Raw genomic sequence first — 23,979 nt, 5'->3', positions numbered from 1 at the left:
GAAAGTAGATGCTTCTAAGGATTCTGGCACATAAGGTATTAGGGTGCTGCAACAATCTCCAAGCTTGTCTAGCTAGCATAGCTAGATTGAACAATTCAAAGTCCTCGAATCCTAGACCTCCCATTCCCTTAGGTTGTGTCATTGTTTGCCAAGAAACCCAATGCGGTTTTCTTTTGCCCTCTTTGCTTCCCCACCAAAACTTCCTTATCAACATGTTCAAGTGTTCACAAAGGCCCATTGGAAGTTTAAAGCAGGACATAGAGAAGACAGGCACTGCTTGAGCAACAACTTTAACTAGCACCTCCTTACCCGCCGATGACATGGTGTTTGCAATCCACCCTTGCACTTTGCTCCATAACCGGTCCTTTAGGTACTTAAAGGCGCCGTTCTTTGAATTTCCAATGTCCGAAGGCATTCCAAGGTATTTCTCATTTAGGGTTTCATTGGGGACATTTAACAAACATTTTACCTCCACCCTTACACTCCCAGGAACTCCTTTACTGAAGAAGATTGAGGATTTGGAGTAGTTGATTCTTTGTCCCGTAGCCTGACAATAAGTGTTCAGCACCTGGTTAACCTCATTAGCCCCAACACTATTGGCTGCTGTTCTTTAACAGAGACACCTTCCTTTTTTCTGAAAAAAGAGACTAGCTAATTAGCACTTTGGGCCGTGATTTCTTCAGTATAACTTTGGGCTGCCTGCCTCCTGCTTCGACTCCACCACATCCCCGCATCCGCAGTGAGGAGGGCGAGATGAGTAGCCGCCGCCGCCACCCTCACCCCCTCTCGCCGGCGGCGGCGCCGCTGGACGATGACGACCTGCTCTCCGAGATCCTCCTCCGCCTCCCCCCACAGCCATCCTCCCTCCCCCGCGCCTCTCTCGTCTGCAGGCGCTGGCGCCTCCTCGTCTCCGACCCTCGCTTCGCCCGCCGCTTCCGCCTCCACCACCGCCGCAACCCTCCCCTCCTCGGCTTCCTTCACATAGGCTTTCGAACTCGCGAGCTCTCCTTCGTGCCTACTCTGGAGCCCCCCAATCGTGTCCCGCCCGGGCGCTTCTCTTTGAAGTTCGACGGCGTCGTGCTCCTCGGATGTCGCCATGGCCTGGTACTCGTCTACCACGCGTCTTGGAAACAGATCCTGGTGTGGGATCCTGTCACCGCCGACCAGCACCGGATTGCCGTCCCCCCTGAGTTTGCGAGAGATGAGGGGCGCCCCCTGATCAGTGGGTCGGTGCTTCGTGCTGCCGGAGATGCCCAACACTTTCATGTAGCCTTGACAGTGGTAGACTACGAGGACAAACAACACAGACAAGCTCTCGCATGTGTGTACTCGTCAGAGACCGGAGTATGGGGTGATGTCGTCTTGACACCGCTTCCATCCAAGGCTTCTGTGCGCACGCTGGTTATTACAGATAAGACCGCTGTGCTGGTTCGGAATTCTCTTTACTGGCTGCTTTTGGGGAATTTGGATGGATTGCTGGAGTTTGATTTGGAGAGGCAGGTCCTAGCTGTGATACGGATGCCAATGGATTTGGTTGCCAAGGGAAGTTATGATATCTGTGTGATGCAGGGAGAGGATGGTGGTCTTGGTCTCTTCTGTGTGCTGCAGTTGGACTACATTGCCCAATTATGGGAGAGGAAGTCTGATTGTCATGGTGTTGCTTCATGGGTGCTAGGAAGAACTATTGAACTGGACAAGCTAATTCCCATGAATTTAGCTGAGAAAATGCCCGTTGTGGTACTGGGGTTTGATGAGGACAATAATGTGGTGTGCTTGTGGACACCATCTGTCTTCTTTATGGTCCATCTCGAGTCATTGCAGTCCAAGAAACTTTTTGAAGCCAACTTCATTTTTGGTTGTCACCCATCCGAAAGTGTCTACACTGCAGGTAATATCATGCTTTCACATATTGGGTTTAACAAAACCAAGTTAATGTTCAATAATTGGTTGGCGGAGTTCGCTCACATCCTTTTGCCTTAAGTTAGCAATTTTAAGTAGTGTCTCATACCACCTGTTTCTTTACTACTTGATGGCCTTTTTTACATTAAGTGATTTTGTTTTTGTAATATTCCTGTTCTGATTCTTGTGTGGTGGCGTTTTAATGAATAATTATGATCTTGACTTTTTTGTTAGTGTTATCTAATTTATTTTATGCTCTGTAGCCAGGCAGCTGTCAGCTTCATTTCTGCAATTCTTGTGGTTCAAGGCAGAACTAACAAACTGTCTTTATTAAGTTCATTATATGAATGTTTATACAACAAAACAATGAACGCCAAGATTGGCAAATGATTTATTTAAAGTTGAACTATGTTTCAATGTTCTATGCCTATTAACATATACTGTACAATGGTAGTTTTAGTGCATAGCTACAGAGCAGTTTTTTCTTGAGATAAGAATAAGATACATGGTAGTTGGAGGTGGAGGTTGAAGCCAACTACTTGAGAAACTTGCTTGAACCAACTGAAATGTCAAATAGGTAGCTCAAATTGGTACAGTTAGAAGCTTCAAGCTCACCCTATTTCCTTCATTCAATATTTATTATCCTTGTTAATCTCGCTACTAAATTCAGCCCATATTGCTGAATAACTTTTCATTTTATCACTTAAGGAGAGTCCCTAGCACGAGTAGCAAATCCATTTGTACCAGGGGCTAAATTTATTCTAAGATGATCTAAGTCTGAATAGTCTTGATCACTTTTATTGCTATGGTTTTCTAGTATGATTTAATTTTTTAAGGCTAAATTTATTTGAAGATAATCTAAATTTGAATAGTCTTGTTCACTTTTATTGCTAGGATTTATTAGTATGCCTATATTTTATTTATTCCGATGTGCAGTGCAATGAGCTTAATTATTCTTGATAACTTGCCTCTTCTGACCAGCTAATAGTCTCGAGCGTGCATCTGCTTCATTTTTAAGATAGTAATCAGCTTATACTTTTTTCGAAATATTCATTAAATTTGACAGTAGGCTTGGTTTTGTTTATCCATTCCTAATCTGGTATAAAACTGATATTGTTTCCCAAACAATTACTGTGAGTTTATCTAAACATATTGTTGATGCCTCCTCGTATCTATTTTGTTTTTTGTTGGAATGTCATTGATTGCTTGACTTGATTACTTCTTATGTTTGTAGAAACAGACATTGGTGGTGGGCACGATGGGGCTGGTCTTTTGCAGAATACATAAGATGATTATCTGGCTAGATATGCTGTCGTGGTGTACTGATTGAGCAGGTAAGCATATCTTCTCCATGTATGTTGAGGTATCTGGACTGTTTTATTAATGTATTGCTTTTCTTTTTACTACCATTTCTCAAGTATACAATTATAAGCGAGGACTAAGACGTTTCCTGCTTGGTCACCTCCTATCCCGCTTTCATGGCAGGCCGCATTTTTTATCTTTCCTCCAGGCCCTGCTTCCTCATCCTTTCATGCATTCATCAGCAACGCTATATTCCCTTTCACATGCCTTCACCCACCTACTCTTTTATTTTGTGATGTTGTACGCCCTCACTATTGGATGTTTGCCTTCGATGTTCATCCAGTTGCCTTGCTTTCAGTTACCACCTTAATTCTCAGCTGGTTCCTTCTGTTAGTGTAGTTTCTTCTCCCTCTGGCTCCTCAGATGAACTGATGACTTGGGACCCTTCCGCTTTTTGTGCATATGTTAAATGTTAGCATAATGTGCATATGTTAAATGTTAGCATAATGAAATGCATCCTCTTTCGTGCTCTGCATTTGATTTCCTTTTTGTTTTACTACCCTTCGCTACATGCCTTTGGTTAGTTTTTTGGGGTTATGCATCTATCAAGTCATAGTGTTATTTTTATGTTGTTTCCTTTGTGCAAGTAACTTATAACTGACAATACATGAACATTTGCTTCACACTTTGTTTAAATTGGCTTATGACTGTCATTTCACATTGCTGCTTATCTTGGACCATTATGGTACCTAGTGAACTAATAACTGCCAAAATACTTGTAGAACATGCTTTCTTTAAACTTTATATTACCAATTAGTATCTTTTTGCTTACAGCTATTGAAATTTTATTGGATCATAATTCTTGTGATGGTCGGTTTGCTTAAACAATCAGCATCTCTCATCGTCTATCTAATTTGCATATGTAATTGGCCACTATCCACTAACATATCTTGTCTGGTCCAAGGTATATGTAGCTATGCTCTGTGGGCAGTGTATGTTCTCCACTTTCTGCCACGTTAGATGTTTAACACTTTATACTGAACACATGATCAAAATGGCATGGCTAGATTCTACCATAATGTCACGACCCGATCGTAAGATCTGAAGGGGGAGAGGGGATCGAAGAGGAGGAAGGACGAGGGTAGGTGAGAGCGAGCGGGAGAGAGAGACGACAGGAAGGAAATTGTTCATTCAATTCTCGATGCCCTCAGCGTCCACACACACACACGCATACAAGTAAGCCATGCCCACAACTGGCACACACACGCATTTCCCTAACAGTGGGCTTGGCCCGATCCCGCTAACTAGGTCGTCGTTGTTGCAGGTTCGGAACTTTGAACTGCATTTCTTCAGTCCGTTGTAGATTGATCTGCAGACGTGACATTTGCCCCCTCTCGAGTAGCAGCTTCTTCATCTTCCTAGAGTTTTGCGTCGGGGTAGCGCTGCCGAAGGACAGTGTAGTCTCCCAGGTAGCAGCTGACGGCGGCATGGAGTTCCATTGCACTTGTATTTGCACCACTGGAGTGTTCCGCTTCTTCATCATGCGATGGTCCAGGATGGCCACTGGAACACGCTCGGCGGAGGTGAGGTCTGGTATCTTGGGCAGCTCAGCGAAGACGGGTATAGTCGGGGACGAACGACTTGAGTTGGGAGACGTGGAAGACCAGATGGATGCAGCTGTCTGGAGGTAATTGCAGATGGTACGCCAGGTTGTCGACACGCTCTGTCACAGTGAACGGGCTGAAGAACTTGTATTCCAGCTTGCGGCATGGGTGGTTGGCGACGGAGGATTGCGCGTAGGGTTGAAGCTTGAGGAGGACCTGCTCGCCCACGTCGAAGGCGCGCTCGGCGCGGTGACGATCAGCATGCTTCTCGAAACGCGCCTCGACGCGGTTGAGCTAGGCGCGAAGCAGCTCGGTGTGGGTCGCCCAATCGATCTCGTCGAGGGGCGCGTCCGCGGGAATGGTGGTGCTGACCGTGGGAAGACCACCCAAGTTGGGTTCCTGCCCGTACAGAGCTTTGAATGGGGAGCCATTGAGCGAGGCGTGGTGTGAGTTGTACCAGAATTCCGCTGTGGAGAGCCACTAGCGCCATTGCTTGGGCGTGTCGTGGACGGCGCATCAGAGATACATCTCCAAGCACTTATTCACGCACCCCGTCTGGCCATCGGTCTGGGGTGGTACGTCGTGGAGTACAATAGCTTGGTGCCTGCAGCGGCGAGAATTTCCCGCCACATCGCGCTGGTGAACATCTTGTCGCGGTCGGAGACGATGGAGTGCGACACGTCGTGGAGTCTGATGATGTTGTCCCAGAAGGCGCGGGCGACTTGAGTGGCGTTGAAAGGGTGCCGGAGGGGTACGAAATGAGCTACTTGGTGAGGCGATCGACGACCACCATGATCACGTCGTGGCCGTCTGACTTGGGTAGCCCTTCGATGAAATCCATGGTTATGTCCTGCCATGGCTCTTGAGGAATCGGAAGCGGTTGGAGCTTGCCCGCGGGGTGGGTTTGCTCGTGCTGGCAAATGCTGCATTGCTTGAAAAAATCTTCGACGACGCGCTTCAAGCCTGGCCAGGCGAAGAGCTTGCGTACACGCTGGTAGGTGGCTGTGGCGCCTGAGTGTCCTCCCACCGCGCTGTGGTGCAGCGCGGCGATCAGCTTGGTTTGGAGCGCGGTGTTGGCACCGATCCACAATTGCCCCCGTTGTTGGATCACTCCTTGCTGCAGAGTGCGGTCTTGGTCGTCGGTGTCGCAGAGGGCAAGCTTGGCGAGGAGCTCCTGCGCGTCCGCGTCCGTCTCATACGAATTTGCCACCTCCTCCAACCACTGGGGCTGGCACACAGAGAGCGCGTCCAGCGACAGTAGGTGCCCCACCCTGGAGAGCGCGTAGGCTGTGCCGTTGTCTGCCCCTTCTTGTAGCGAAATGTGAACTGCAGGCCCACCATCTTGGACATGGCCTTGCGCTGGAGATCCGTGACGAGCTGCTGATCACCCAAGGAATACAAGCTCTTGTGGTCGGTGACGATCTCAAACGGTGCACGCTGGAGGTAAGGGCGCCACTTGTCGATCGCCATCATCACGGCGAGAAACTCCTCGTACGCAGAAAGCTTTTGGTTCCGCACGCCCAGCACCTTGCTTAGGTACGTGACGGGGTGGCCGTCCTGAACCAGCACCGCGCCCACGCCGGTGTGGCACGCGTCGGTCTCGATGGCGAATGAGCGCTTGAAGTCTGGGAGCGCAAGCACGGGCGTGCTCACCATCGCCTTCTTGAGCATCTCGAACGCGGTCTGGACCTTGTCGTCCCATAGGAATCCTTTCTTCGTGAGAAGGCGCGTCAGGGGCTTCGCGATAATGCCATAGTGGCACGAACTTGCGGTAATAGCCCGTAAGGCCGAGGAAGCCGCGGAGTTTCGTGGGCGTCGTGGGCACGGGCCAGGCACTCATGGCGCTGGTCTTGCTCGAATCGGTGGGGACGCCGTCCTTGGAGATGACGTGTCCCTGGTACTTGATCTTTTGCTGGGCGAACGAGCATTTAGAGGCCTTGGCGTACAGCTGGTGCGCCCGCAGGAGGTCGAGGACAGTGCGCAGGTGTTCTTCATGTTCCTGTAAATCAACACTGAAGACCAGAATGTCATCGAGGAAGATGATGATGAATTTGCGAATGTGGCGACCGAACACCAAGTTCATTAGACACTGGAATGTGGCCGGCGCGTTGCAGAGGCCGAACGGCATCACCCTGAAATAGTAATGGCCATGGTGTGTTTTGAAAGCCGTCTTCTCTTCGTCCTTCTCGCGCATGCGGATCTGATGATAGCCGGCATGTAGGTCGATCTTGGAGAAATATGCTGCCCCACCCAGCTCGTCGAGCAGTTCGTCCACCACTGGCAATGGGAATTTGTTTTTGACCGTGGCTGTGTTCAGACGCCGGTAATCGACACAGAAGCGCCAAGTACCGTCCTTCTTCTTGACCAACAGGACCGGCGCGGCGTACGGGCTCAGGCTGTGCGCGATGACCCCAGATTGCAGCATGTCCTGCACTTGCTTTTCGATTTCATCCTTTTGGGCTGGTGAGTAGCGGTAGGGCCTGGTGTTGATAGGTGCTGTGCCCGGCTCCAGGTTGATCGCGCGATTGTACTGCCATTTGGGAGGCAGCGTTTTTGGTTCAGAGAACACATCTTCATATTCAGACAGAAGTTTCTGAATATTGGGAGGTGCAGGTTCAGGTTGTCAGTTCTCTCCACTGTAACCAAAGTCGCGGTCCAGATGTCGTTGGCTATTTCCATTTGGTGCAACTCATAAGCATCCAGTTCTGCGATGGGGTAGATCGGATGTACGAACCCCTTGCAGATGTACTTGTTTGCCCTCGGTTTCAAATGAAATGGTTTTCTGCCGCCAGTGTCAATTCATGGGGCTGTGAGCTGATAGCCAGTCAATTCCCAGCACGCCGTCGTAGGGCAATTAACGGTAGCACTCGGAGATCAGTGTGGAAGGTGTGGCCGGGCACTTGCCATTCCAATCCTCGCACAAGTTGATTGCATAACAGCCTCTGCCCATTGGTAACCCGTACTGACATCGACGGAAGTTTTTCTGTCTGAACTTTCAGGCGCGAGAGAAAAATTTCACCGATGAAACTGTGTGTACTCCCGGGATCAACCAAGAGGAGCATGATCTGATCGCCGACTTGGGCACGGAGGCGAATCGTTGACGGTGTTTCCTCCCCCGAAATTGCCTGCTGCGACAGCGAGAGCATTCTGGTTCTTGTGCTTGAGGAGCATCGAGCAACTGTGGGGCGTGGACTGTATCGTCCGACAGGATCTCCCCAAAGTCGCCTACCTCGATCATCAGGATTTGGCCGGTGCGTTTGCACTGATGCTCTCTTGAATATTTGTCCCCGCAGCGAAAACAGAGGCCGTTGGCCCTTTTGAACTCGCGCAGTTGGCGCTCTCGTGCATAGTCATCGCCCCCTTGCCGCGGCGCGGCTGCTGCATGAGCTGGTACGGTGGCCGCTGGTGGTACAGGTGGTGGTGGCCGTCCCACCAGTGCGATGCGTAGACGTGCGGTGCGTTGCTTCTCAATCTCTTCCTCCTGAATATGGGCGAACACGGCGGCGCGAGTTATGCTGGTTGGTGCCTGCAGTCAAACCCCCGATCTCAATTCGTCCTTGAGGCCGATCAGGAACTGGGATATGAAGAATTTGGAGCTCAGAGTTGGGTCCAAGGCAAGCAAGTGGTACATTGTTGTCTCAAATTGCTGTCGATATTCCTGGACACTGCCTGTCTATCGTAACTGAACAAAGTGATGCATCTGAACGTCGAACTCTTCCGGACCAAACTCCTCTTGCAGTGCTGCTCTGAATGTTTGCCAAGTGACCCCTGGGTGTGTCTGTCAATAGGCCTGGAGCCACATCGCAGCCAGGCCATCCATGTACAGCGCCGCGATGGTGACCCAGCTGTGCTGTGGCACTCGATACAGCTGCGAGGAGCGTCGCCGTCAAACCTTGGGAAATCATGCCTGGGTGGCTTGATGCAATGGTCGCCGTCGCGATCGATCTCCGACGATGAGGGTGACCGCGCGGTGAGCAACGGTGGTCCGTGGTTGACGAGTCGGGCGAAAGCCAGCTGTGCCGCGCCATCCGTGTAGCGTGGCAGCGGCGGAGGATGGATTGGCGGGGTGGAGGCGGGGGCGGTGGTCGGGGCGTAGAGGAGTCCGCGGTTGCTGTGACGCCCGATGGGGATGTGACACCAAGAGCGGTTGCCGCGGGATCGACCGTCGGGGCGGACTTGCGGGCCTCGTCCACATCTGCTTGCGTGAGGTCGATCTGCTTGGCAAGCAACTTGAGCTCGGCGGCGGCCTGAGCGTTGTAGGAGATTTGTGCTTGATGGCGCTTGTCGGCGGTTTTCTAATTCGCGTCGAGGCAGCGGATGATGGTTTCGAGCAAGCTCTGCAGCTTGTTCGTGGTCTCCGACATGGCGTCGAGCACGCGGTGAGTCTGTGCCGAGGGCTTGGATGAAGGTGTCGTGGTCTCGTTCGGGATCAAGATCGAACCCCGAGCAGGATTTTGGGCAAGCTCACCGGAGTGGCTCGCACCTGACCTGGTGGATTTTACCGATCGATCGAGAGCAGAGATGGCAGCGGTGGCGGCGGGGAAAATTTTTAGGGCTCTGAATACAAGATTGTCACGACCTGATCGTAAGATTTAAAGGGGGAGTGGGGATCGAAGAGGAGGAAGGATGAGGGTAGGTGAGAGCGAGCGAGCGAGAGAGAGAGACGACAGGAAGGAAATGGTTCATTCAATTCTCGATGCCCTCAGCGTCCGCACACACGCATACAAGTAAGCCAAGCCCACAGCTGGCACACACACGCATTTCCCTGACAGTGGGCCTGGCCCGGACCCGTTGACCAGGTCGTTGTTGTTGCAGGTTCAGAACTCTGAACTGCATTTCTTCACTCCGCTGTAGATTGATCTGCAGGCGTGACACATAAATATTGCTTTCGTCATGAATTGCATTTTAAGTAGCATGTTAAATACTCCGACCAGAAATATTTGTTGGAGAAATGGATGTATCTAAACGTATTTTAGTTCTAAATACGTCCATTTCTATCCATTTCTTCGACAAGTATTTCCGGATGGAGGGAATATTAGAGATGCTATAGAAATAGTCGAAGTACGTATTTTGATGTTATGGAGAGTAAATAAAGATGGCATCTATTTTGTCTGAAGGAGGAGAGTATTAGTAGGATCATGCAGGACCCCTCACTTGAGGTTTACTGCCTAAGTGTAACTAAATTTGGTCTGTTAGCGACTGGCTAGCTCATATCTATTTCTGAAAAGCATTTCTATAAGCTAGAAACGAGATGGTTCGGCTTTGCTACTCCACGAGCCCCTCATATGCCATTATAACAAGGTTCGATAAGCTAGGATGTCCAGTATTTCCCTATAATGGGTTATTTGAAACACTTATCTTTTAGCCTTTACTGAGACCAGAATACCAGATGTGGCCAAAAACTTGGGAATACGCCAGCAACAAGAGTTGAAGATGTAACACATACTTTTTTATTAACAGTTCTCCTATAGCTGCTCTCTGTTTGTAATGTTGGTTCTGTCCAATAATGCTGAGACGATTCAGTTTCTGAATTTTTTCGCACAATTTCCTCAGTAGCAGCAAAGTTAATGTTTACTGTTTGTGTCATCCTGATACATAACTTTAGTGGCTTTTCCATGAATAAATTGTACAAATTGGTTTGACTGATGAGATTGATTGTCCCGCAGGGCCGCAGGTATTTAGGATTACGTTCTGGGGACTGAGATGCAGAAATGGGTTGTGTGGTGTAGATTCTTCCATTGTGTATGCTGCTATGCAAGGGGTCTGTGATGTGCTCCACTCAGAAATTGGCTCTCTGTACGGGTCAGTTGTGAAGTATGACGTTTAGGAACTTGCTGGATATTACCGGGTGACTCGCTTGAGTTAATGATTAGTGTTGCTTCCAGTTGAGTTTTCAACTTCTTTACATCTCTGCTGATGTTATATGCCCCACGTTGCTGTTGTCTTAGATTGAAATTTTGTTTCTCAAAAGATGATGGTGATCATGAAGGTGACCGAATCCAGACGAAGATACGTCCCTTGTTTGTACCAGGATGTGAGTTCCGTTGATCTGTTTGTTTGTCTACGCAGAGTTTCACCTTGTGATTTGTAGTATGCCCAAGTTTGTACTCTGTCCTGACATGAATTGTTCCAGTGGAAATACATCCAGAAGGTTGGAAGTTGCTTGGAAGTATTTGTTGAGTCACTTTTTTAACAAACACCCAAGGAACAAATGGGTGTCGCAGGAACAAATGGCATGGCACAACACCCAAGGAGTGGCATCAATTAGTCCGAGATGAGAAACAATAAGTCTTTGTTGAGTCACTTTTTTAACAAACAGTGAGGATATAGATCATAAGATGAACATTGTTTCAAAACTTAATAAACAATTTTACAGAGCATGTACAATGGTGACTCAGCCAACTGATAATTGCTCAACTTGCATATATAGAGAACTCAAACATGAAGGAAGCAACCAGCAGAGAAGCTGGTCGAAAAGCCATAAACTCTTCTACTGCTTCTGATCATCATACAACGAGAAGTTTAATCGTTCTCAAAGACACTAGAAATTCAAAATAAACCCCATGCATAGATTTCTTTGCTGTTCCTCACCAACATCATGTAGCTAGGCCCCTGGGTGGGGTGGAGAGAGAACAAATTAATTAATGATAACGTTGCTGAAAAGCAGCAAGACACAAGGGGAACAGTCAATCTCCCCATATAACAGTTATGCCAAGCAACACTAATTTCGCTGGTTATTTCGTTTGTTGATCAACTAAAGATTCATCTACCATAAACCTCTCATGGTTTGATCCGCTAAAGATCCAGCCACCTGGAGCCAAGGTAGGTATTGGTTTCTAGTGTGCTCTTTCTAGCAGCGCTTTCTTAGTCTACTCTTGACCGGAGGTAACATAGCAATGGTAGCAGAACAGAACTCACTCACATTCTTGTCCCATCTAGGGACTGAAATGTTGATGTCTGCAAAGCAAACGGAGAGAGCCGACCATAACCAATAGAACATGGAGCATATGGGAGACGAAATTTGCTTGCCGCGGGTCACCAGGCGTACCCCTCATGCTCCAGAACCTCCTCAAGGTGTATGCCCATATATATCCAAATTTCAGATATTTCGAAATTCCAGATGCAAATCATTTTCTTGTTCGTTGCAACAACAATGTCAGCATATCCTTCCAGACTTCAATAACTTGCTCTATTTGTTTCTTCTGCATTACAAAATAAAAAAATGTTCAGGATTCCATGCATGAGACCAACGATATTTATTCATGTGTTTAGGAATACTGTTTACTCGGCGGCAATCTAGGCAGGTAGGAATAGTAGGAACAGAACTGCATCAAGTGTTACCTTCTTGAAAGCTTTGGCATGCATGGCTAAAGATATCTAAATTCCTAGAACTTGCAACGAAGAAATCTAACAGGATGAAAACAGTTCAACTTTCATGAGTAAAACTCAACCTGACGACAGAATTCTGTATGTTCTGTGAAACTACATCAATCTATATTGGTTATTACAGGCAAAGCAATCTGGTAAAATGCTCCATCTCACCTTTAACTTGTCTCGCCTTTATAGCAGCTAAAGTAGCGGTGATCGCCCCAACCTCTGCAGCAGATGCTTCAACCAAGTAATCAACACATTTGCTCGATCTTCTGCAGACACAAAAATTAAGTTCGAAACACACAGTAGATCACATTTATTATGAATAGAAGACCGTGCAAAGAAAGATGGTAGCACAAGTCTAGGACAGAAGTAATGCAAACCTCTGTCCCTGGACCACACAGCATTCTCAGGGCTGATATCAGTATGCACATCCCCATTAACTAACAGGAGAAGCAACTGGGGTTCCAAGAACCACATCTCCATCAGCAGTTGTTTCTGTAGTCATTTGCCTTGTTTGTTCATCATTGTAAGCAAATATGCCAGGTGCTCCTCCAGCTTGCATGTTAGCAGCAGCTGCAGCTGCTTGTTGTTTCAGCAGCAAACCTGTGGTAGCAATTACATATGAATTTTTGCATCAACAAAAAAAATAGTGAACCTATGTATTTCGAAACTAAAGGAAATGTAAAACTAATAATATGGCCTGCTACGCCACAAACAAAATCAACAAACGTAAAAACAGAAGATAAATTATAAGATAGCTACACCGCACTGTTATTGATACGCACTGCACAAAGAATAGCAATTATGCATGTGGTCGCTTCTGAGCAGGATTCGAAACCAATCTTGGACACAGTTTCAAGGATCTGCTTGTACCAACTTCTGCCGAACTCCAATTAGTCAGAAGCAGAACTTCTACGGACCCTCCAAACAAATAGCCAACACCAATTTATAGAGTTGATTTTTCAAGTTCTTTTCATAACACATGGTGAAAAGCACGCTTCATTGAAATTATGCTCCCTAATGTGGCTAGAATTGGTGAGATTCAGCCATAATAAGGTGTACCAGTACGAAATGGGGGTCTTCTGACTCTGTAACTCAGATGTCAACTCTCTAATAGTTTGCTCGTAATTTACATCAACAGGCTTTAATCATATTAATGTAAACTAAGGATCATTAAGGTTGAATATGAAACCCCTTGCACACCTTCTTTGAGAGAGGGGAAAATAATTCACGAGGTGCTACCTGCTGGTGGCCGGAGGGAGCTGGGCTTGTTGGCATCGGTGAATACGGGAGGCGCGTTGAGAGCGATCACTCGCTCAACACCCATCTCGATGCCAGCGATGGCGCAGCCACCCGATCTAAAGTGGTGAGGAAGAGAAGCCGACGACGTTAATCGACGGGCAGCACCCGCCGAGGGCAATCCAAACCCCCGGGGAAGTAGCACGAAAGCCTGCAGCAGGAAATAGTGGGAAGTAGTGCAGATGTAATCCCCTCACCCTCGATACCGCCTCCCCTGTATCGCCTCACTGTGCAGCATGGACAAAGAAAACCAGACCAGCCAGAACAAACCGAAGGAAGCCCAAACCTACAAAAAATCAGCTGACCGGATCGATCGAAGACAATGTGAGAAGCAATATATATCGAATATCGCAATCTCCCAGATCGTATGAAAAATATGCGTGCATAGAGAGTTAACTAGTACTAAAATCCATGTTAACACAACATTTCCCCAATTCAAGAAGTTTACCAAAATGGCGATCAAATCATGATCCGGTCATAACAAGACGAGTAAAATCATATCATGAATTCCTCACTAGTTTGCAGCAAGGTCCAACAATTATTCAACCAAGATCACGCATTGCCCACAGCAAGTGCAGCTCACACGAGATTAGATATAGAAAGAAAAAAAGATGTACTGTAACACTTTTGCGGTAGCGAAGCGAGGAGAAATGGCGCCTCCTGCTACTACAGCTGTACTTGTAGCGCGCGACCTCGGACTCGTTGGGGAAGAACCCCATGAGGCTCCCGGCGGAGTTCTGGTAGGCGTACATGAACCCGCCCAGGACGCCGATGAGGCCCCCCGTCACCATCGACGGCCCGCGGATCCCCGGCTTGATCCCTGCGAGCACCGCCCGAGGACGCCGATTTGAGCCTCTGTGGAGAGGATATTCGTGACTCGTGGGGGGAGCTAGGAGGGAGTACCGGAGAGGTAGCCGACGGTGACGGAGACGGCGGAGATGGTGGAGAGGCGGAGGTAGTCGAGCGTGGAGAAGTTGCCGACGACTTTGGTGAAGGGAGGGTTCCGGTCCACCACCGGGTACTCCGGCTTCACCGACGCGGTGATGTCCGTGTTCATCGCGCGCCGCGGGGCTCTCTTCCTTCCTTCCGGTGGCGGCGGCGGATTTGGTCGCTGGGAGGAGGTGTGTCCGGTGTGGTTCTCGGGTTCTCACAGTGGGTGTGAGAGAGAGTAGTGGGCGCGCTGTGGGCCGGGCTTGTTACAGCCCAAGTTCTGAAAGACGGGTCCGGTTGTTTACACTTCTTACTTCTTTGTAAGTATTTCTCAAAAAAAAAACTTGTTTGTAAGTGACACCCCTCAAAAAGAAAAAACTTCTTTGTAAGTTACGAAGTTCGACCCTGCCAAGATAAATGAGTATGTCATGCGGAATTATCAAAAAACGGAACATTTTAATTCACATATCATCGGATTCTACACTAAGTATATTTTTTTAAGACTGCAACATCATCTGGGTCCTCCTCCTCATCCATGTTGAGATAGATAATAAAAATCCTAGGTCTTCTTACTTTTAAGGAGAAGCTAGATCACCCCAGCGAGACGACTATGGGTGAGGAAACGATCCCATCCATCTCTTCCCATTCTTGGTCCTTTCTCGAGCTCCATAGTATTGAGGCCCTAGGAGCCTCAAAGATTACATTGTCGTTGGTAAGCTCATTGAAGTCGAACCTCACATCACATTGGGCAATCTGACAAAACAAACAAAATACAATAATGGGAATAGCAAAAAAAGAACAAAATATACATATTCTGTTAGAGAAGAAGGTTTGTTACCTTTGTTAGAGCCACGTCGTCTGTATTCCTTAAGCAACCTGAGATGTACCGGAAGTAGCCAGCTACACAAATAGAAGGCATCGACTATGTATCAGACTATAAAAGCTCAACCCAAAAAACAATCAAGGGCTAAATCAGTCAGGTCCTACAGATTTATCGGTGAATATCGGCAAATATCAATGATATATCGGTTGTTAGACTAATATATCGGTCAGACTGATAAATGACAGTGATATTCACTTATCTTATCGGTCTGACCTCGATAAGCGATAAATCGGTTGATATATCGGTATATTAGACGATACTTTGAGCAGTGCATAAAATCAACACAAAAAGACTATCATCCGATCCTACACTAAAGCATATTCAACACTAAAAAAATTCTAGTATAAAATCGGATTGTACACTATTAAATCGCATTCTACTAAGTATAATCACATTCTACACTACTAGATCCAGTAGCACAGCTACTAATATTGTACACAAACCAACTGTATCCACGGATAACATGGCGTCCATGGACAAAGGAGGTGCGAGGGAGAGGAAGAAGAGGCGCAGGGGAGGGGATCTGACCTACAACTGAGGTGCCCCTCTTCGACGGTGTGGCGATGTGTGTCTTGGTCCGACGACGAGGTCCGGACGTGACGGCGGTGGCGTTGGCGCGCGCGCACACACAGAGAGAGAGAGAGAAATAGAAGAGGATCGAAATGGCTAGGTTTTTTTTACTAAAAAGGAGTAGTGATAGAAGATGGACCAGTACTGGCGTGGGCCTAACAGGCCATGTCATAATAAAAGTAAAGCCCCAAAAGAAAAAAAACAGATAACACAAATGGCGTGCGGAAAAATTCCGACGCAAGCGGGAAGGTTTTTTTTTTAGTCTAACATCATCACTATAGTGGTGACGTTGATTGGAAATGGCGCGCCATCAACTAAAGCCGTGCCTAGCCATTTCTCTACTAGTGTGTAGCCAATACACACAGATAAAAAACAGACTAATTTCGTGTTTGTTTGCGTCAACGCATTGGAGTTGGCCTTACATATTGTTACCACATGGTTTATGTTGAGAGATATATGTTAATAAAGATCATCTGTTTTAGTTATATGTAGAATTTACATGTGATCCACTGGCCACTAAATTCATTGCCACAAAATATTGGATCACGGAAACTATATTTATTTTTCCTTATTTTAACGCATTTTATTTTCCACGGGACCTGTGTGCAAAACAGGAATTTCTAATAGACCAAACCGCCCTCGGGGTTTTTCCAAATAAATAGCCGTGAGAGACCTTCTCCCCTTTTCCATCCCGCACCCTGCGCACGTTTCTTCTCCACGCCCTCGCGACTCAGCGGAATAGCCACGAGAGCCCTCCAAGTTTCTCCCGCCGCGACCGCGATGGAACCATCCGGTTCAGGAGCAGCACAACCGGGCGAGGACGACCACATCCAAGAACCGGCCCACGAGCGCCCTTGCGCCTCCTCCAATGGCGCCCCGGGCGCTGCTGCGCCGCCACCTCCCCGCGCGACGCCCCTCCACCTCGAGCAGGCCGGAGGCGGCGCCGACGGGTCCAGCTCCGCCGCGGCGGGGGTCGACCGGAAGGGCGAGGGGACGCTGCCGCCCAAGGTCATCCCTTCTCCTCCGAGCTCCGCGACGGCTCGACCCCAAGCTGGTGTCCAGGCGGCCGTCGACAAGGAGAACACGCGATGGGGACAGCAGGTGATGATTGGCCTCTGCGACGTGCTGCTGCTGTTGTTTCTTGGAGTTCCTGGAGCGCTCCGGAGTGCGTTCTTGAGCGTTTCTTGGTTTCCTCTTGAGCAGTTCAACTCGCTGCGCGCGGAAGGGGCGATGTGTAGGAAGGAACAGGTATGGTCTTATTGCTTGCTCGCGATTTGTTGGCCAGTCTTTCTGTTCGGAATGTGGAATTGTGATTTCTAAGTCTTAAAATCTTGGGGTTGGGGATGATCTAGTAGTAGAAACGGAATCAGATTTAGGCAAATGTTGGGGACAGTTTCACGATTAGGCATTTTTCCTGATTATTACTCAGTTCTTCTTGCGGTGCGTTATCAAATTTAGAGGTAGGCAAGGATCTTGTTGTGATTATTCGCAGCAGTCCAGGCTTGTGCTAATTGATTTTTCTATTTGGTATGATAGCATGTTTTGCACTTTTGCTGCAAGTGAAAGATGTGGGGATAATGTCTTGGGAGTGGTTGCTGTCATATTTTGGCAAGAAATTTTGATGCCAAAATGTATCAGTTTCCAGTGTAGATGAATGTCGTTATAGGGGAAGTTAAGCTGAATCTTTGCTCGGGATTACTTAACTTGACGTACATTATCTGGATCCTTTTGCCTTTGGTCAACTGTTGCCTGAAAGGCTGAAACTGGCTCCGAAGCCTCAAAACTCAATTCATATGAATAATTGGCAATAGTAGAAAGGATTTGGATAACTCAATATTTCAATCTTGTTATTTCTTTCACCTTTGCGAATCCGAAATGTGTGATCTTGATGCTAATTCCGTTGAGCAGGAGAAACTATCACAAGTAAAGACTGTGGGAAAGGTGAGACCCAAGCAGGACAAACTTTTCTCAAAAAAGGGCGCCAAGCTGGACAAACTACTGCTAGTAAAGGGGAAATCGGCCCCGAGTCGGCTTAAGAGCAAGGTATGGCCTGAATCTTGTCCACTCTTCTCACTTGTGATTCGTGGGTGGTATGACCATATGAGCATTCTTGCACTTACCTATTTTTTGTGCATAGAAAGTAGAACTGGGATTTTTTTGTTTTCTTGGTTTCTGTTTGTTCATGTTAAATTTAGGACCTGTTAGTGTAATCAAGGCATGAAATCTTGGTTAGAGTGATACGTGGCATCCTAGCATATATGAGGAATCTTGGGCAAATATTGGCAGCAGTACACACGTCCTTGTTGCTCGTGGGTCTTTCCACAATCTGCCATTGTATTTTGAAGCAAATGCCTATCTTGTTGGAACTGTTGTCTGTAAAATGTGGGGAAATCATGAGGTCATGTCCTGATTACTGCAGTATTTTGGTAACAGAGCCTGAAGTTGAATGTATGAGCTTCCTTTGTAAACAGATGCTGCTATCAGAATCTTTAATCTAGACATTAGATCAAGACTGCATAACTGAGCATAATTCCTGTAAATCATTTGCCAATACATGCAAAATCGGTGAGCACTTTAGGATTTGGTCGAGAGGTTTCGCCATTTGGTTCATTGGTACCTGGAACTGGTTCAGAAGTCTCAGAATATAATTTCATGCAAATAGTTGCCAAAAATAAAGAAGCTTTGGATGCACACGTTTTGTGGTCTTGCTATACATTAATTTTTTTTTCCTTTTTGACCGGGAAAAGGAAAAAGGACTGGTTGTTTGTTAATTCCATTCATTTTTCATTCCCCTATTTCTTCTTTTGAAATACTCGATCTTCTTGTTGATTCTGTACAATTGTAAGACTGGCAGGATGTATGATATTTAACTTCGTTTTCTTCATTTCCTGTCAAATAGAATTTTTGTAGAAAAGGAAGGGGAATATGGCCGGAACATGTGAAGCACCAGGTTTGTCTCCGTTTTGCCTAATGTCATGCACAAAATGGAGGTGCAAGAAAAATCAGGATCAAAGCCCTATATCACAAGATACTGTGATTAGTGGTTCCTGTACAATCAACTATTCAGAAGGATTATGTTCTCTTTTATAAATACTAAATTGTATGTTAACTCTTGGTTGTGATAGTCTGATGGGACCTGAATCATACTTTTACTCTTGTTAAGTTTATCACATGCTAATAGATATCTTCTTGTTTTCTTACTGAATAACAACCAATCAGTATCAGTGATGGGATTATATACTAGTGGTTTCAAACATTTCCAAAGAACATGGAAACCCGAAAATTTGAACAAAAACAAAATTTCCATCACATTTTTAGATATGTTGTTTCCATGTTTAACTCAGCATAATTGGAATTCTTATATTTGTGTGTTTGTTGCAGACACTTCGCATATCTGAAGTCAGAAGGCACAATAAGCTTACTTCTGACGAGGCGAACCATCTTGATGCTTATTCAGAATGTAGACCGGTGATTGGAGATGGGGAGTGTTTCTACAGGAGCTTCATATTTTCGTACCTTGTAATCGTCCTCCCCTCTTTTCCTTATCATAGGATGTAGGTTTAGTTATTTAACTTTCTCTCTTTTTGCGAATGTACAACAGGAGCAAGTTATTGATAGGCAGGACACACATGAGGAACGCCGTCTCCTTAGAAGAGTGTCTACACAACGTGCAAATCTTCAATGGAACTCTGAGTTTTCCCGGAGCAGAAGAGTAAGTTCTCGCCTTCTCCATACTTGTTCTTTCTTGTATAAACATGCTTGCAAGGGATGATGATTCTATTCAGGTTACATTACACTTCAAGCAGCATCTGGCATCTCACTATCTTTGTTTGTCATTTGCAGGAGATGCACAATTGCTTAACAGTAGTGGCATACCGTCACAGTTTTACACAATGTTGGCACAAACTCAAATTTGAAGCTTATTGTGAAGCTAACAACCCGATTGTAACAATGACCTTAAGAGAAATTTACTTGCAAAGGAACAACGGCAATATAACAGGGAAATAACATAATTTTATGCTTGTTTGAGCACTGCAACAATGCACACCTGCTGGTTATTATTGTATAGTCACCTCACCATTCTCGTTCTGTTACTATGCTATAGTATATGCTTAATGACTGAAGCTTCTCAGGGAGCTGTCTTAGCTGTGTTCCTTTATATCTTGCAATTGATCAATATTGTGCATGTATTATTGTAACCTATGGTATGTAATGATTATCAACTGTGAATAATTGAGTTGCTGATTCTTTCAGGCATTTAAGGAGCTGATTGAGAACGTAATGAAATGGAAGAGAACGGAATCAACTAGCAGGTTTTTGATTCTCTTGGTTTTCTGCAATTCCATCAAAGTAATGTAGCTGAATGCATGCCATCTCACTGACATGCTATGTGCCATTTTTAGTCGCCGTAAAGAGAAACTTCTGAAGTTCTTCAGCACGTATGATATGACGCAAGACAGTGAGAAAAAACACCCTTGATGTTATATTTCCTTCTGTTCATCGTAATTCATGTTTCTGACACATTTTATTGGTTAGTTTTTGTTTTCCTCAGATTACTAGTAGCTATCCAGATATGCTCGCACAGGGAGGTGTATGAACCGATTATACAAGGGCCCGGAGGAAATTACAGTCTGGAAGTTGTCAGTATCAGCATCTCCTCCCTTACATTACCTCGTGCTGAATTTCCATTGTTGGGTACACGACACTCATTTCACCTGACTTGTTGTTGCACAAACAGTGGTGCTTGCAGTACGTCATTCCAGCTCGTGTGTACGCGGACCATGTTATGATGGTGGCTTTGGCCAGAGCGCTTGAGGTCCCCCTCAGAGTGGAATCACTCCAACGAGGATATGCTCCAGATATCTACACTGGTCCTGGAGTTCCCCGTCCGAGCGTGACCCTCCTGTACACAGGTGATCACTACGACATCATCTACCCACGCGCTCCTTCTGCTGAGGTTTCAAGTCACCGGGCTTCCCAGAGAGAACATCCTGGTGGTCAGAATTCAAGTCATAAGGCTTCCCAGAGAAAACATCCTGGTGATCAGAGTTCAAGTCAACAGACTTTCTAGAGAGTGGTCAGAGTTCAAGTCATCAGGCTTCCCAGAGAAAACATCCTGGTGATCAGAGTTCAAGTCAACAGACTTTCTAGAGAGAACATCCTGCTGATCAGAGTTCAAGTCAACAGATTCCGCTGGATTAAAGTTGAGTTGGGCTGTTGCAGTTGAATGAGAGTATTGCTGAGTTTAGTGGTAGAGTAGATGCACCGATGAAGTTGGGGTAGGTATACCATATGGTTACTTGTGCATTCTTCTTCTGTTGGCATTCTGTGATCACATTCGAATTTCTTAATTGTGTTTTCGAAATTTGAACATGGGCATGATATCGGTTGATTTTTTGGGTATGTTATGGAAGACACAAATATTGCACTTGTTTGGACATGTCTCTTTGGTGGCTTGCCATTTTGTTTACAGCAATGTGGATGATGCCATTATCCTAGTTTTCACATTTATATTAGTCACTTAAACAAGGCTGGGTTAAGTTGGGTTGTTCTGCTGCTGATGGCAATACAAGCCAATAGATCTCACATGCAAAAATTCAACAGATTTTGCTAGGTTGGGGCTGCTGCCTACATATGAATGAATACAGCAATGAAGCAGAGATACTTGTGCATTCTTTCTTGTGTTGGCAAAGATACATACTGCTGATGCCACTGGATTGATCAGTCGACATATTTACAGGGATGAATACAACCGTTTAATTAGTTTCTATGATTGGTTTATTTGTGATTCTTTCTATCTCTGCTGGTTACCTTGCTTGTGTCTGAACCTGTATGATCTCCAGGAATGGCTTGGGAACCTGTCTGAGTCACAACCTGGTGCTTTGTTCATCTTATCTTTTGCAGTACTTTCTGTTGGCTTGTAATAACTCGTATGTTCTGCGACTTGTGTTCGCTTTATTAATGTAAAGCAGGGCGCGGCTTGTGCCTTTCTCTAAAAAAAACTAGTTCTTTTTTTGAGGAGGCCAAAATTTTTAAAGATTCAAAATTCGAAAATCTCGGTTTAAAAAAACTGAAAAAAATTGTACAAGTAAGTAAGGATGTGAGGCGTATGTGTGTAAAATTTCAGGATGAAATATGTTGAACTGCGACCTGTACAAAAAAGACAAATTCATGGTCTTGGGGGATGAATAGTATCATGTGTTAGAAAGCTCCAGATTTGTCTTTTTTGCATAGCCCTCATTTTAACGTATTTCGTCCTGAAAGCCTTCATCTATCTCTATATTTTTTTCTAGAATTTTTTAAAATGTAAAAATATGAATTTTCATGAATTTTGAATTTTGCATTTGGAGGCCTCCATGGAGCTCGGCCTCCAAAAGCAATTTCTGTTTTTTTTTTTTGCTTTATATTGTGATGTACTACTAGTAACTACTGTATTCCAATAGTAGAGCGTAGGATTGTACATGTCATGCACCTTTGGACTGTTCCAGTCATATGAAGAAGATGAACATTTATACCCTTTCGCTTACATCGTCACAAGTTGCAGAAGCCACAAGCTTTAGTAGTGTCATCCATGGAAGGATCCAGCTCTGGAAGGACGTTGCAGACATCAACATTCAGACAACGACCAATGAGAAGAAAAAAAATGGAACAACTGTGTATTGGTACCAGACATCAACATCTGGAGGCTTCAGAAGTGCTGCAGTCCTGAGATATGGAGTATGTATAATTCATCTTCAGATTGGATTGGATCCAAGTGAAAGTATTTGAGATATCATTTACAGAGTAAGTCATTAGTAGTTGATGATGCAGCATGCAATAGAAGGTCAAAGTTTATTTGGTTGTCAATATGCAAACATTCAGAGAAGTTTCGGATGAATGATTCAATTGATACTTTGCTATATTCTGAATCAAAACTTGGTGGATAACTATGAGGAACAGGAAAATCAATGAAATCAATTGAAGACAGGAATGAGTGCAAGTCTGGATGATTTTCCTCCTCTATGCCATTTTGAAATTATAGCTAGTTGAATTGCATTTAAATAATTACAAATTAAGATGTAGTCATTCTCTGCTCCATCCCCAGGTATGATATTGGGGTTTTCCTCTTGCAAATTCTCAAAATCTACCGCGGAATGGGAGTTTTAGGGTTCTCAACTGCAAGTTCTTGTTCTCATTACCATTTTTGTCCTAGACATTAGAAATACCATAGAAACAAAAAGTGAAACCCCACAAAAACTAAGCATTGCATACAGGTGGATTTGCAAGCTCCGCGTGAAATTTTCTTGTATGCGATAGAACATATAGCAACAGTTAGGTTCAATTACCTATAGTGAGGAACTTCCTTGAAGATCATGTCAATTTTAAATCCTCTCCATTCTTTCTGTTGCTAAACTCTCTATTTATATTTTTCATGAAAAAGTTTATTATAAGGCATTTTTCATGTTTTAAAGCTGATTATTTGATGAATTTCTGTTTTGCAGGGATTTCGGTCATTCAAATGAACGTTTAGTGCCATCACAAATCCCGAATTCATAAAGGTAGGAAACATAAATTTTTAAGTGAAGAAGAACGTGAAAAAAGTTTTCCATTATACAGTTGTTCCAAAAATGCTTGAACAGATTTCTGTGTTGTTCACAAATCTTAAATGCTTAAATAATTTTTTCCTCCAACTAATTTTGCTGCTGTTCTTTGTTTCAGGCCACTCCATAAAAATCGTGAAATCACATCTGATTGAATGACTATTGAACAAATTTTCTTTATTATTATTTTTCATTTCAAATACTATTGATTTTTTTCTTTCCCTACAAGTGATGAACAAATTTTTATTTGCAGCTTTATGTCCTTTTGTAGTATTGTTTCAGAAGATATATTTTTCCTATATGATATTTGTTCAAAATTAACGATTTAGTTCTCCAGCTTCTTTTTAAATTTTGATTCTAGTCGCTTTAAGTTTGGCAACTTCTTTAAAAACGAACCGAAAGTACTTCGTGAAATACTAACGAAGGAGAAAACGATTGACGAACAAAGTCGTAGAAACAGTCGAACAATGGGTCTTCGCCCAGAGAAGAAATCTGCACACGCCCCCCCCCCCCACACCCCTGTTCTCTTTTTCAGGCT

At 45.3% G+C, this 23,979-nt stretch overlaps 3 protein-coding genes and 1 pseudogene across 4 annotated transcripts; 2 read left to right on the top strand and 2 right to left on the bottom strand.

Annotated features, from left to right (window-relative positions):
• Positions 1 to 740: 740 nt before the first annotated feature.
• LOC123131932 (uncharacterized) lies at positions 741 to 10,932 on the top strand. The gene is made up of 3 exons (XM_044551657.1): positions 741 to 1,888; positions 3,134 to 3,233; positions 10,472 to 10,932. Exons 1-2 carry the CDS (start codon positions 754 to 756, stop codon positions 3,184 to 3,186), a joined length of 1,188 nt encoding a protein of 395 aa, XP_044407592.1. The 5' UTR covers positions 741 to 753; the 3' UTR covers positions 3,187 to 3,233; positions 10,472 to 10,932.
• Positions 5,273 to 13,506, bottom strand: LOC123129416 (uncharacterized; annotated as a pseudogene).
• On the bottom strand, positions 12,348 to 14,653 carry LOC123131933 (NADH-ubiquinone oxidoreductase 20.9 kDa subunit). Of its 2 annotated transcripts, XM_044551659.1 has the most exons (5): positions 14,382 to 14,641; positions 13,676 to 14,298; positions 13,422 to 13,537; positions 12,560 to 12,782; positions 12,348 to 12,448 (listed from the first exon to the last, which is right to left on the bottom strand). In XM_044551659.1, the coding sequence occupies exons 1-2, from the start codon at positions 14,533 to 14,535 to the stop codon at positions 14,021 to 14,023; spliced, it is 432 nt and encodes a 143-aa protein (XP_044407594.1). In that variant the 5' UTR covers positions 14,536 to 14,641; the 3' UTR covers positions 12,348 to 12,448; positions 12,560 to 12,782; positions 13,422 to 13,537; positions 13,676 to 14,020. The 2 variants fall into 2 exon arrangements, with proteins under 2 accessions (XP_044407594.1, XP_044407593.1); XM_044551658.1 differs by having other exon boundaries at positions 13,422 to 14,298; positions 14,382 to 14,653.
• Positions 14,654 to 16,567: 1,914 nt separating this feature from the next.
• LOC123131931 (uncharacterized) lies at positions 16,568 to 21,301 on the top strand. The gene is made up of 9 exons (XM_044551654.1): positions 16,568 to 17,109; positions 17,770 to 17,904; positions 18,761 to 18,811; positions 19,243 to 19,380; positions 19,463 to 19,573; positions 20,116 to 20,174; positions 20,265 to 20,320; positions 20,398 to 20,501; positions 20,600 to 21,301. Exons 1-9 carry the CDS (start codon positions 16,642 to 16,644, stop codon positions 20,930 to 20,932), a joined length of 1,455 nt encoding a protein of 484 aa, XP_044407589.1. The 5' UTR covers positions 16,568 to 16,641; the 3' UTR covers positions 20,933 to 21,301.
• The last annotated feature ends 2,678 nt before the right edge of the window (positions 21,302 to 23,979 follow it).

This window comes from Triticum aestivum, chromosome 6A (genome assembly GCF_018294505.1).
Source record: "Triticum aestivum cultivar Chinese Spring chromosome 6A, IWGSC CS RefSeq v2.1, whole genome shotgun sequence".
Classification (NCBI taxonomy): Eukaryota; Viridiplantae; Streptophyta; class Magnoliopsida; order Poales; family Poaceae; genus Triticum; species Triticum aestivum.
Note: the sequence above shows the minus strand (reverse complement) of the source record. Positions and strands in the feature narration are given on the sequence as shown.